Below are 12,847 nucleotides of genomic sequence, written 5' to 3'. Positions count from 1 at the left end.
CCCTCACTGGCACCCTGCACCCAGGACCCCAACCAGCACATGGAACCCCCACTGGCACCCCACATCCCAACCCCACTGAGACCTCAATGGCACCCCGCACCCCCACCAGCACCTGGGACCCCCTGCACTGGGAACCCCACTGGCACCCCACATCCCTACCCTGCTGGGATCCCCACTGGCACTGGGGACCCCCACTGGCACCCCATACCCCAACTCCAAGCCCACTGAGACCCCAATGGCACCCCACACCCCCACCCTGCTGGGACCCCAGCTGTGCAACCCCACCAGCACCTGGGACCCCCTGCACTGGGAACCCCACCAGCACCCCACATTCCTACCCTGCTGGGATCCCCACTGGCACTGGGGACCCCCACCCCACCAACACCCCCACCCTGCATTATCTCCCGGCCCCACTGCCCCCACCCCAGCCCAGGAGTTGCTGCAACCCCATTAAATGCAGATTCCAGTGTCGGAACCGGCCGTGTCGCTGCGGGTGCCCCAGTGCTGGAGTGGGTGCAGAGCCTGGGGGTGAAGCCCCCCCACCCCAGCCCCTCGCACACTGCAGGGCTGGAGCCCTCCCACTCCAACCCCCCCCCCATGTTATGTGGATGGAGCCCCTCACCCCAGCCTCTCGCCTTTCCCGCTGTGTGATTGCAGCTGCCGCTCACCCATGATTGGAAAGGCCCCAAATTGCGGCCACTTTTTCCATTAAGTAGGAAAACGCTCGCTTCGCCGCAGAGGCAATTTCAGGGTGGCAGCGGGTGGCTGGCACGTGAGGTCCTTGGCAGCTGCCTGTCGCCATCCCCCCCCGCCCAGGGTTGTCGCCTCCTATCCTGCTGCAGGACACCCTCCCCCTCCCTTGTTTTGCGTACCCCAGCACAGCTGCACCCCTGCACCCCCAATCTCCCCAGGCTGGCACCATGGCTCAACGCTGGCGCTGGAGCTTTTGGGGATCAGAGCTGTGCCTGGAGTGGAGCAGGGGGGACAGAGAGGAGCCACTGCACAGCCCCCGTGTTCCCACGGCCGCCCAGGAGTCAGGGTCCCTGCACAGCTTCCACATCAGCCCCCCCCTCTTTGCTCTCTTTTCTTTCCTGCGCTCATCAAGTGCTCAGAAGGTTGGGGTTTTTTTTTTCCCCACACGTCACCCGCGTTACCGTCGAGAGCTGACAACTCCCCATCACATCAGCATCAGCACCAGCTCCCAGGTGGGCCCTGGAGCATCCACGGGGATAATGTGCGGGCACGCGTGCCAGGGCGCTCGGGCAGCGTGTGCACATGGAGGGGCATGTGCGTGCGGGGGCACTTGACGGCACGGTCGTGTCCCAGCTCCGAGCGCTCTCTGCTTCTCGCTGCGGGCTGCATCACGTCCCAGTGCAGGAACGCTTGTGCCGCGAGGGGCCAAAGCTGTAAACAAGCCCGGGGCACCAGCACTTTTCACAGCTGCATCGCACTTGGCACCACACAAGTAGGTGTTATTTATTAATTAGGCTGTCTCTGGCCAGGCTCAGATTTAATTAACGTGCCCGGTACTGCAGATGCTGCCCTGCCCCGGGCTGTGCTGCCACGTGAGCCCCGCTGCCAAGCCGCCTTCCCGGGGGGCTGCCGGTACCACCGCCTGCCACCGCGCTGAGCCCGCGGCTCTCATTTATTGGTCTGCATGTTCCCCCATCCCTTGCGCCCCTCTGGTTTCTCCCAACTTTTCCTCCCCATCTCCTGTGGCTGCAGACCGCAGCCCTTGGCCAGGGGATGGGTGCAGGGTCAAGCCCAGGATGTCACCCATGGTTGGAGCTGGCGTTGGTTTGGTGCTGGCGCTGTCTGCATCACGGCGGGGGGCTGGGAAAGGGATATGGACCTGGGGCTGGAGCACTTCCAATGGGAAGCATGGAATCGGGCAGGCCCAGAACCCTGGAATGGGGCTGGAGGAGATGGACAGGGTGCAAGGTACAGAGTGCACTCACGCATGTGCTTGTGAGTTGTCATGTGTGTGTGCAAATGAACACGCGCGTGCATCATGTCTGTGTGTTGCGATCCCCGCTGCAGCATGAGACACCCCCCCTCAAAACCTGCATCGTGCCAGCGTGGCAGACAGGACGGCTCCCACCATGTCCCCACACGTGCTGAGGGCTGCGTCGTGCCCGGGGTTGAGTTCCCCACACCTGCAGCATATTAGGAGGGGCCGGGGGCTGCGTGGGCACAATGCCCGCGCGCCGGTCCCTTACCACGGGGTGCCGAGGCGCACGGCGAGCTGGCGTGCCTGCGTGGGTGTTGCGGTGTGATTCCATGTGTAACGGGTGCCTGTCGGTGACACGGTGCCTGCGTGGGCGTGCAGCTGCAGGGTGGGGGTGCCACCTCCCCCGGCCCCCATTGGCGGCTCTCCTCTCGCCCACCCACGCCGTGCCACGGGCAGAGCCCCTTATTTAACTCCACACAGCAACCGGCACCCCTGTCCTTCGCCTCTCGGCTGAGCGGCCACTGCCCACTCCATCTCCCGCTCTGCAGCCGCCACCGACGAGGGACGCTCGGCCCAGAGCCCCGCGCCGGTGACACCCAAGGGCTCCGCAGGTCTGTGCCCTGTCAGCCCTGGCTGATGGGTCTGGGGGGGCATCCGTGGCGTGTCCCACGCTGGGAGGAGGAGGAGGACCAGGGCATGCGCTGGGAGGAGTAGGGGTGAAGATGCTACCAGAATTTGGGGAGGGCTGGGGTGGTCTGGAAGCAAATTTGGCTCTGGGATCTGGATGTCGGCATGTGTGCGTGGTCCAGCATGCGTGTTGGGACATGTGTGTGTCAGTTGTGACATGCATGTGTGCATGTGCCTGTGTGTGTGCCCGTGCGTGCATTGGGGACGTGTGCGTGTGAACACGCAGGACTGAGCCCCAGCCCGTGGTTGTGGTCTCTATGCCCGCGCTCGGGCTCATGTGCGTTTGCACACCGGGCTGGCACGTGACTGCACAAACACAGCACCACGGGCACGAGTGAGGGCTCAGGATCCCCAGTCCCCCTGGGGTCCCCGTCGCTGACTGCTGCCCCCAGCCCCCCAGCTCCCTGCTGCTGACCACTAACTACCCCGAGACCCCCAAGGGTCCCCACCACCCCCAGCCACCTCTGGAGCTCCGCAGGACCATTCCAACACCCTGGGGACCCCTCTACAACCCCCTGGGACCCCTTTGGAGGCCGCCAGGATCATTCCAACACCCCCAGGACCTCTCCCGACCCCTCTGGAGCCCCCCAGGATCATTCAAACACCCCCAGGAACCCCTCTAGAGCCCTCTGCGACCACTCTGGAGTGCCCCAGGATCATTCCTACACCCCCAGGACCCCTCCAGAGCTCTCTGGGACCCCTCTGGAGCCCCCCAGGATCATTCCAACACCCCCAGGACCCTTCCAGACCCATCTGGGACCCCTCTGGAGCCCCCCAGGATCATTCCAACGCCCCCAGGACCCTTCCAGACCCATCTGGGACCCCTCTGGAGCCCTCCAGAGTCCCCTGGGATCCCCCTGGAGGCCCCCAGGTTCATTACAACACCCCCAGGACCACTCTGGAGCCCCCCAGGATCATTCCAACACACCCAGGACCCCTCTGGAGCCCCCCAGGTTCATTCCAATACCTCCAGGCCCCCACTGCCCCCAGCCCTATCAGGGTCCCCGCTGCTGCCCGCTGTCCCCAGGTCCCTATGTCCCCATCACTGACCCCGGCCCCCCAGGTCCCTGTTGGTGACCACCGCCCCCAGGTCCCCACTGTCCACCTGTCCCCATCACTGACCGCTACCCCCAGGTCCCCACTGCGCCCATGTCCCCATCACTGACCACCGCCCCCAGCCCCCCCAGGTCCCCATCACTGACCACCGCCCCCCATGTCCCCATCACTGACCGCCACCCCCAGCCCCCCCAGGTCCCCACTGCCCCCCATGTCCCCATCACTGACCACCGCCCACAGGCCCCCCACTGCCCCCCATGTCCCCATCACTGACCGCCACCCCCAGCCCCCCCAGGTCCCCGTCTCTGACCGCCGCCCCCGGGATGCGCCCCCGCCCGGCGCTGCCCGCGCTGCTCGCCCTGGCGCTGCCCCTCGCCCTCGGCTACCGCCTCGCCGCGCCGGGACCCGCACAGGTAGGGCCGTACCGGGAGGAGGGGCGGGGAGGACCCCGGTGTTGTGCCCCCCTCCCCGCGCTCACCCGTGTCGCTCCCCGCAGGCGATGCCGGAGCCGCTGCTCTGGGGACCCCGCGGCCGCTCCGGTGCCGCCTACACCGAACTGCTCCGGCTGCTGCGGGACGGGGACGGTGCGGGACGAGGGGGCTGCGGAGACCGGGGGGCTGCGGGGACCGAGGGATCTGGGGAGCCCAGGGAACTGCGGGTTCGAGGGGTCCCGGGCTGGGGTGTTCCGGGCTGCGGGGTCGGCTGGTCCCGGGGGTGGGGGGGCTGCAGGGAGCGGGAGGCTGCGGGATCAAGGGGTCCGGGACAGGGAGTCCCGGGCTGGGAAGGGGCTGCGGGGTCCAGGGAGCTGCGGGTTCCGGGGCATCCTGGGCTGGGGGGTCGTGGGGTCCCGGGCCGGGGGGGCTGCGGGTGTCTAGGGGTGCCGGGGGTCCCGGGCCGGGGGGGCTGCGGGGGCCGCTCACCTCCTCGGTCTCTTCTAGGTGGCCTCGAGCCCGTTGTCCCGCAGAAGCGTAAGTCCTGCCCGCAGCCCCTCCGCCCCGCAGCCCTTCCCGGTGCCACCGCTCCCGCTGACGGCCGCTCTCTCGCAGGGGATATGCACGACTTCTTCGTGGGGCTCATGGGGAAGCGGGCGGCGGAGCGGGGGGGCGGCGGCCCGGATTCCCGGTGCTCCACGGGTCCTCCCGAGCCCTCCGGGGCCTCGCCGCCCGCAGCGTGAGCGGGGCCGGCGGGGCCGGAGCCGCCGTGATCGCAGCTGAACCGATCCGCGCCTGAGCCCGTGCACGCGTGGAGCCGCACACCCGCACGCGTGCAACTGCACCCCCTGAGCCCATACGCGCGTGTAACCGCACCCTCGCACCCGTGCATATGTGTGTGTGTGTGTGTGCACTCCCTGAGCCCGCACACGCGTGTGTCAGCCCGTACCTGTGCACGCGTGTGCACACTCTGAGCCCTTACACGCGTGTAACTGCACACCCACAGCCGTGCACGCGTGTAACTACACATCCTGAGCCCGTGCACGCGTGTAACCGCACCTCCGCACCCGTGGACGTGTGTGCACCCCTGTACCCGTGCACCCCCCGTGCACCCCCCGTGCACTCCATACACCCCCTTGTCTGTACGGATTCTCGTCTCTGTCTCTCGGTTGCGCCGCGCTCGGCCCCGGTGCGCTCGGTGCTGCTCGCTCGGGACAGTCCGGGGAACGGCGGGGTGGGGGGGGAGACCGGAAACCGGGACCGCAGGGAACGGTGGGGGAGCCCACGAGGATGGGTCCGACGCGAGGGGGACGGCTCCGAGAGGGAACGGGACTGGACGAGCCTACGGGAATGGGTCAGCGGGACAACGGGACGGAGCTCCCGGGGACGGGTAAGCCGGGTTAGGGGCACCGTGTGCTCCTGGGCTACCTGCCCCCGTACATAGAGAGATACCGGTATCTGTGCCCGTCCGGTGACCGTACCGATGCACGTGCCGGTGCCAGTGTCCCTGTCCCTGCCCGTGCCTGTGTCCCTATCCCTGCCCGTGCCGCTGTCCCGGTACCGGTGCCGGTTCCCGTCTGTGCCCGTGCCGGTGTCCTTGTCTCTATCCCCGCCGGTGCCAGTTCCCCTGTCCCTGCCCGTGCTCGTACGGCTGTCCCTATCCCCGCCGGTGCCGGTTTACCCCCCTCCCGGTCCCCCGTGCCGCCGGGGGCGCTGCGGGGCGGTGCGCGCGGGCGGAAGCGGCGGCGGCGGCGGCGGCTGCCGGGGCGGGGGGGGCGGGGCGGCGCCTTTGTGTGCGCGGAGCCGGGATGGTGCGGGGCCCGGGCGGGTAAGGAGCGGCGGCCCGCGACCCCGGGGCTCCCTCCGCCGGCCCCGCCACCCCCGGGGCGACCCCCGGTATTCCTCCCGAGGCCCTTCCCGGTCCCCTCTTCTGGCTCCCCCCGAGCCCGTTCCAGACCCCTCTTTTGGCTCCCCCCGAGCCCCTTCCAGACCCCTCTTTTGGCTCCCCCCGAGCCCCTTCCAGACCCCCCTTTTGGCCCGCCCCGTTGCCTCCGCGGCTCCCCCGGTGCCTCTTCCAACCCCTCCTTTTCGCTCCCCCCGAGCCCCTTCCAGAACCCCCTTTTCGCTCCCCCCGAGCCTCTTCCAACCTCTCCTTTTCGCTCCCCCCGAGCCCCTTCCACACCCCCCTTTTGGGTCCCCCCGTTGCCCCCCCGGCTCCCCCCGAGCCTCTTCCCACCCCCCGGAGCTCCCCCCGCATCTCTGCTCACCGCAGCCCCCCCGGGTCCCTCGTTGTCCCCCCCCTTCCAGCGCCTCCCGTGGCTCCCCCAGGCCCCCGGGGGTCTCTGTTTCACATCCTCCACCCCATTCCCCCACCCCCCCGTTGCTCCCTTTCCTCCGGTGCCGGTTCGGAATTCCCAGCCACCCCTCCCCACTCCGCGCCTCCCGGCTCCCCCCTTCCTTTCTCCCACTCTTTTCTCTCCTGTCCCATTCACCCTGCCGCGGGGATCCCCACACTACAAGAATTGCCCCCTCCTCATGTTTTCCGGGCTGGTGAGCATTCCCCCTTCAAAGCTGACCCCATCTCTGTCCTCACCGTTTTCCTCCTTCCCTATCCTCATCCTTTTCCTCATCCCCTTCCTCATCCTCATCCCTTGTCCTCATTCCCATCCCATTCCTTATCCCCATCTCCATCCTCACCCTTTCCCCCCTTCCCTTCCTCATCCTTGTCCTCACCTCCATCCCCTTCCTCCTCCCTGCCCTTATCCTTGTCCTTGTCCTCATCCCTTTCCTCATCCCCATCCCTTGTCCTCATTCCCTTCCCATCCCATCCCATCCCATCCCATCCCATCCCATCCCATCCCATCCCATCCCATCCCATCCCTCGTCCCCATCTCCATCCTCGCTCTTTTCCCCCTCCCCTTCCTCATCCTTGTCCTCACCCCCATCCCCTTCCTCCTCCCTGTCCCTATCCTCATCCTTGTCCTCATCCCCATCCCTTGTCCTCATTCACATCCCATTTCTCATCCCTATCTCCATCCTCCTCCCCGCTGCCTTCTCCAGCAGGGACCATCCCTGCCTCCATCCCTCCATCCTGGGGGGGGACGGACAGACCGTCCTCAGCTCTCTCTTACCATTCCCTGGAGTTGGAACTCCTTCCCCTGCAAACTCTTGCTCTCTCCGTGGGCTCCTAGGGTCTTCGTTCTCTGTCGTGGGGAGGAAAAAGCAGGGAATCTGGGACAGAGGGGTAAGTTTGTCAGTCCCTGGGAGGCATTAGAGCTGTCCGAGTGGGACAGGGCAGCAGAAGCAGTGGGACAAGCTGGAAGGATGAGCTCAGGTGGGAGTTGCTGGTGCTGTGAACTCCTGGTGCCTGGGAATCCCGCACAAACCGCACGGCTAAAAGACCTCTATGTGCCGGTGTAACGGAGAAATCCTAGGGGAGCCAAGCTGGCGTCGGGGGCGAGAATCCAAAATCAATTCTCCCCTAGAAACCACGAGTTACCACGTGGGTATGGGAGAAATCCGAGGCGCAGGTATGAAGCGGTGGAGGCTGGAGGAGACCCAGGGTGATGCCAGCCAGCGCACGGAGCCTGAGCTTCAGCCCTCCATGTGGGAGCTTCAGCCCTGGCTTGGGGCGTGCCTGCACAGTGGGCGCTGCTGGGGGCTCAATTCCCGAGGTATGAGGCAGAGGGACCTGAGTCTGTGCCCAAACACAAGTGGGACTTCAGGTTGCTGGCAGAGAAGTTATTTTTTTTGTCTGGTTGCATCGTTTCCTTTGCGTGTCCTTCCTGTGGCTTCTCAGTCCTTCTCTGAGGTTACAGAATGGGTTCCCATCAATCTCCATCTAAGCCACTCTGCTGCTCCTTCTCTGTGGCTTCTTGGGATGGTGAAAACATCTCAGGTAGGATTAGGGCGATGCCTCTTTGTTAAGGTATTAATCCTGCGCGTTTTTCCCTCCCAGAGCCCCTTGCCCTGCCAGTTCCTGGATGCTGAGCGCCTCCTGCCCATGCACCTGATGAGCACGTGAAGAAGCCGCTGACCAGGAGAGGAGCTCTCGGCAGCTGCTAAGATGGGCATGAGGATCAAGCTGCACAGCACCAACCACCCCAACAACCTGCTGAAGGAGCTCAACAAGTGTAGGCTCTCCGAGACCATGTGCGATGTCACCATCTTGGTGGGCACCCGCTCCTTCGCAGCACACAAGGCTGTCCTGGCGTGCGCCGCGGGCTACTTCCAGAACCTCTTTCTGAACACGGGACTGGATGCTGCCAGGACCTATGTTGTGGATTTCATAACGCCGGCCAACTTCGAGAAGATCCTCAGCTTTGTGTACACCTCGGAGCTCTTCACAGACCTGATCAACGTGGGCGTCATTTACGAGGTGGCGGAGCGGCTGGGCATGGACGATCTGCTGAAGGCTTGCCACTCAACCTTCCCAGACCTGGAGAGCTCGGCCATCCCGAAGCAGCCCTCTCTGGCCATGAGCGAGGGCCGATCCGGCCCCCTGAGCAGCACCTCCTCGGAGCAGAGCCACTCTTTGGGTGAAATCCGGAGCGGTGGGGAGCATTTTGGCCCTGAACGGAATTACATCTTGCATGGGGAAGTGGGAGGTAGCTACAAAGAGGACGACAGGAATACCGTGAGTGAAATCAGCCAGACGCTTCCCCTGATGCACCCGCAGCAGCCTCCCAAGGCGGAACAGGAATCGGAGCAAGGGCCATTTGCTCCTGCCGCGAGCCTGGTGACCCAGCCCAGCCTGAACATCGTGGTTCAGACCACCGCAAGCTCCTGCCAGCAATACAAGGTCCAGAGCAATGGTGACTATGGCAAGGGAGGCTTCTTCACCGCCGATCCTTCCCTTGACGTCTCCACAGGGAGCAATTCCTGTCCCAGCAACAGCGACCACTCCAAAGAGCAAGGTTTTGGGCAGATGGATGAGCTTCAGCTGGAGGATTTGGGTGAGGATGAGCTCCAATTTGAAGATGCTGGGGAAGAACTGGGCCCGTCGGAAGAGGTTATTGAGCTGAGTGATGACAGCGAAGAGGAACTGGCCTTCGAGAGCGACAGCCGGGACAGCAAGGCCATGCCCTGCCAGGTGTGCAAGAAGGTCCTGGAGCCCAATATCCAGCTGATCCGCCAGCACGCCAGAGACCACGTGGATCTCCTCACCGGGAACTGCAAAGTCTGTGAAACCCACTTCCAGGACCGGAACTCCAGGGTCACTCATGTTCTGTCCCACATCGGCATCTTTCTCTTCTCCTGCGACATGTGCGAGACCAAGTTCTTCACCCAGTGGCAGCTGACGCTCCACCGACGGGACGGGGTCTTTGACAACAACGTCATCGTGCACCCCAGTGACCCGCTGCCGGGAAAGGTGGCCGTCTTTGGGGGAGGTCCTGGCGCAGAGCTGGCATGCACGGCCTGCGGGAAGCCTTTGGCCAAAGATTTCCACACCGTCCGCAACCATATCCTGGACCACGTGAACTTGAAAAGCCAGACGTGCGGTGTGTGTGACCAGAGGCACCTCAGCCTCTGCAGCCTCATGTGGCACACGCTGTCCCACCTGGGCGTCTCCGTCTTCTCCTGCTCCATTTGTGCCAGTAGCTTCGTGGATCGGCACCTCCTGGAGAAGCACTTGGCCGTTCACCAGAACATGGAAGAGGCTCTTTTCCGCTGCCACTTCTGCGGACAGAGCTTCAAGCTGGAAGCGGCGTATCGCTACCATGTCAGCCAGCACAAGTGCGGAGGCAGCCTGGACATCCGACCCAGCTTCGGAGACCGACTCCAGCAGCAAAGCCAGCAGAAGAGGAAGCTGCCGGAGGAGTTCTTGAGCGAAGACCTGGCGCTACAAAGCCAGCCGGGCAACAGCAAGTACAGCTGCAAAGTTTGCGGGAAGAGGTTTGCCCACACCAGTGAATTCAACTACCACCGGAGGATCCATACTGGAGAGAAGCCCTATCAGTGCAAAGTGTGCCACAAGTTCTTCCGCGGCCGCTCTACCATCAAGTGCCACCTGCGGACGCATTCGGGAGCACTCATGTACCGCTGCACCGTCTGCGGGCACTACAGCTCCACGCTCAACCTGATGAGCAAGCACATAGGCGTGCACAAGGGCAGCCTCCCGCCCGACTTCACCATCGAACAGACTTTCATGTACATCATCCATTCCAAAGACGCCGAGAAAAACACGGACAGCTGATGGGGTGAGGAAGGGCAGGGCCAGCAAAGAAGCAAATGCAACGTACGGAAGCTGTGGAAAACATGTCGTTTGTTTTATTTAATGGTCAGGCATCGTGGATGAATCCTCCTCCTTTATGTTTGGATTTTTTTGGCCTTGCTAGGGCGTTTTTAGATGGTGGCATTGTACAAATCAACAGCACGTAAGCTACATCACTGTCCCGAGAAGTCTGTCGTGTTTACTTACCTCTGGTCCTGTTAGAGGCCATCAAGTTCTGTGTTTTTAGCGTTTCTCACTAGGTTTTGAATCTAGATTTATTTTTGTTTTAACCCTTTTAGCCCACTTGACTAGGCTGACCCCCGTCTGAGCTTGTCCACAAACTGATGCTGCTAAGATTTTTCACACTTGACCTCAGTAGAGAGGTGCAGAGCCAGAGAAGGATGGTGCTGGACTGGGAGAAAAGGAAAGAAAAAGAAGGAAAATAGGAAAAAGACTTGTTGGCATCGCTGGGGTCCTGCTGCTGTCGCCAGGAGATGAGGAAAGGCCGTGTCACGGAATCGTGGGTCTTAAAGCTGTTGCTTCATTGCAGGGGAGATGAGGAGGCAGCGCAGAGGAGGAGGGATGAATGGGAAGGAAGATGACTGCCACCGGCAAGGGCAGTTCCCCGGCAGTGCCGCTGGTCACCGGGAACCCTGCCTGAGCCGGGAGCATGGCCGGGGTTTCTCTGCCATGCGTGGGACATGCTGCTCACCCCATGAACCCATCTCTGAGGGATGAGTGAAGGAGCGACACCAGCTCACAGAAGAGCCTGAGCGTCGGTCGGGGCGGCCGCACAGCCAGGAAGAGGCGGATACGCAGATCTCTCAGGAGTCGCTGGACTGGAGAGGGCAAGGGAGGCAGGTTCGTGCCATGGGGTCAGCTGCTCTTTTGGGATGACACGGTGACGCATGGCTTCTGCCAGCCTGCACCTCGCGCCGGCGTCTCCTCGCGTATCCTCTGCTGGTGGCAGCCGTGCACATGGAGCTCTGCTGGCATGGTGCATCCCAGGGCTGCCAGGTGCCGGATGCCAGCGAGCGGCTTTGTGGCGACTGCGCGGATCCAGCAGATGAGATGTGATGAAGCTGTTGCCTTCTCTCCCAGGAAGGCACCTCTGCGAAGGACTCCTCTCTGTGGAAGGGAAAGGCCCCTCCCGTGGCTGCCGCTATGGATCCCCGTGTCCTGGACACGGCGAATGTGTGCTGGTGCGATGTGAGCTGTTCAGCTTTTGTCAAACTGGGCTGGAAGGGCAGCAGGCGCCATCTGGGGCCACGCATGAACCGCCCTGGGAGTCGGCAGCCGCTGCCAGTGGGAGCTTTGGCTCAGCATCTCCTGGACGTGTGTCGGGCACCGGCTGCGTGCTCCTTGGTGTGGTGGGTTCAGCCGCGTCCCAGCAGTGTTTACACCAGGAAGGGTGGGGATCGGCTTTTTCCCCTGTTATCCTGCTGTGGGGCAGAGGTGGAGAGGAGCCAGCATTCCCAGCGCTGCAGCCGGGCTCCGACTGCCCTCGGTAACTCATTCTACCTCACAAACAGGAAGCGCTTGGGACTTTGGAACCACAAATCGTGGTAAATCGGCCCCTGCGCTCCTGTAAAGATGTGCTGTTACAAAACAAAACTCGTGATTTTCCAAACCGTGTGAACTCATCCCGCTTTCCCCCCCCCCCCTTGGAGGGACAACCCGTGGCAGAGGAGCGGTGTGGCTGGTGGCTAGGAATTCCAGGGGTCGCTTGCCCCTCTCCATGTGGCCTTGGGCAAGTCACGTTACCGCTTTTGCCTCAGTTTCCTCATCTGTAAAATGAGGGTGGCGACTCTTGTGGTACCTACCTACCTCCCGGGAGCGCGGTGGCTGGCTTTGCCTACAGGTGTGTGGGAGACGCGGAGCGCTCGGTGAGTGCTGATCTTTAGAATCCAAGGGGAATGACATCCTCCAGGCTTTCTTCTTCTGTACCAGCTCCTTCCAGGTTTGCTCCTGTTCCAGCTTCCTTGGCCAAAGCAAAGCTCCCTTTAGCCCTGTCCTCATCCCAGCGATGTACGGAGTGGAGCTGGCTCAGCGCTGCTGCGTCTGTGGGAAGCGGTGCTGGGAGTGGGAAGCAGGAATGCGTGCGTGGAGTCCGTGGCACTGGGATCTCCCCTGGGGTTTGCTGGGTGCGTGGCTGTTGCGAGCAGGAGGAATTCCCATCCCGGGCAGAGAGAAGCTGGTGGGTGCAGCTGCTGAAGCCCCTGCCCTTCAGCTCCATCGGAAGCTGCGGATGCAGCATCGGTCCAGCCCCACTGTGACAGGGGAAGAGGTGAGTCGGTGTCCGGCTGTATCCCTGCCGGTGGCACTGAATCCCAGCTGGACCAAACGACCCTTCCAGGCAGCTGCTTCATCTTGAGCTTGTGTCATCTGCAGCCCCAGCTCCAACCCGGAGCTGGGGCGAGAGGAAGGCAGGAATGAGAGGTCAGGGCTAAGGATGAGGCCATCGAGAGTTTGTGCCCCGTCCCCAGTCCCTGATATATTGGCCAGATT

At 63.3% G+C, this 12,847-nt stretch overlaps 2 protein-coding genes across 6 annotated transcripts; both read left to right on the top strand.

Moving 5' to 3' along the window:
- The first annotated feature begins 835 nt into the window (after positions 1 to 835).
- TAC3 (tachykinin precursor 3) lies at positions 836 to 5,234 on the top strand. Of its 2 annotated transcripts, XM_054051320.1 has the most exons (5): positions 836 to 2,562; positions 3,981 to 4,107; positions 4,191 to 4,278; positions 4,633 to 4,662; positions 4,741 to 5,234. In XM_054051320.1, exons 2-5 carry the CDS (start codon positions 4,018 to 4,020, stop codon positions 4,866 to 4,868), a joined length of 336 nt encoding a protein of 111 aa, XP_053907295.1. In that variant the 5' UTR covers positions 836 to 2,562; positions 3,981 to 4,017; the 3' UTR covers positions 4,869 to 5,234. The 2 variants fall into 2 exon arrangements, with proteins under 2 accessions (XP_053907295.1, XP_053907294.1); XM_054051319.1 differs by having other exon boundaries at positions 837 to 2,562; positions 4,633 to 5,234.
- ZBTB39 (zinc finger and BTB domain containing 39) lies at positions 5,234 to 12,755 on the top strand. Of its 4 annotated transcripts, none has more exons than XM_054051282.1 (2): positions 5,234 to 5,515; positions 8,084 to 12,755. In XM_054051282.1, exon 2 carries the CDS (start codon positions 8,192 to 8,194, stop codon positions 10,319 to 10,321), a length of 2,130 nt encoding a protein of 709 aa, XP_053907257.1. In that variant the 5' UTR covers positions 5,234 to 5,515; positions 8,084 to 8,191; the 3' UTR covers positions 10,322 to 12,755. The 4 variants fall into 4 exon arrangements, with proteins under 4 accessions (XP_053907257.1, XP_053907255.1, XP_053907258.1 ...); XM_054051280.1 differs by lacking the exon at positions 5,234 to 5,515 and adding an exon at positions 5,900 to 5,953; XM_054051283.1 differs by lacking the exon at positions 5,234 to 5,515 and adding an exon at positions 6,658 to 6,675.
- Positions 12,756 to 12,847: the final 92 nt, after the last annotated feature.

This window comes from Cuculus canorus, chromosome 29, assembly GCF_017976375.1.
Source record: "Cuculus canorus isolate bCucCan1 chromosome 29, bCucCan1.pri, whole genome shotgun sequence".
Taxonomy (NCBI): Eukaryota; Metazoa; Chordata; class Aves; order Cuculiformes; family Cuculidae; genus Cuculus; species Cuculus canorus.
Note: the sequence above shows the minus strand (reverse complement) of the source record. Positions and strands in the feature narration are given on the sequence as shown.

Excerpts from the sequence above, each read along its gene's own strand:
- ZBTB39 (XM_054051282.1), top strand. The coding sequence starts at position 8,192 with ATGGGCATGAGGATCAAGCTGCACAGCACCAACCACCCCAACAACCTG.
- TAC3 (XM_054051319.1), top strand. The coding sequence starts at position 4,018 with ATGCGCCCCCGCCCGGCGCTGCCCGCGCTGCTCGCCCTGGCGCTGCCC. Across the intron at positions 4,108-4,190 it reads CCGCGCCGGGACCCGCACAG|GCGATGCCGGAGCCGCTGCT; the intron begins GTAGGGCCGTAC and ends CGCTCCCCGCAG. Across the intron at positions 4,279-4,632 it reads GCTGCTGCGGGACGGGGACG|GTGGCCTCGAGCCCGTTGTC; the intron begins GTGCGGGACGAG and ends GGTCTCTTCTAG.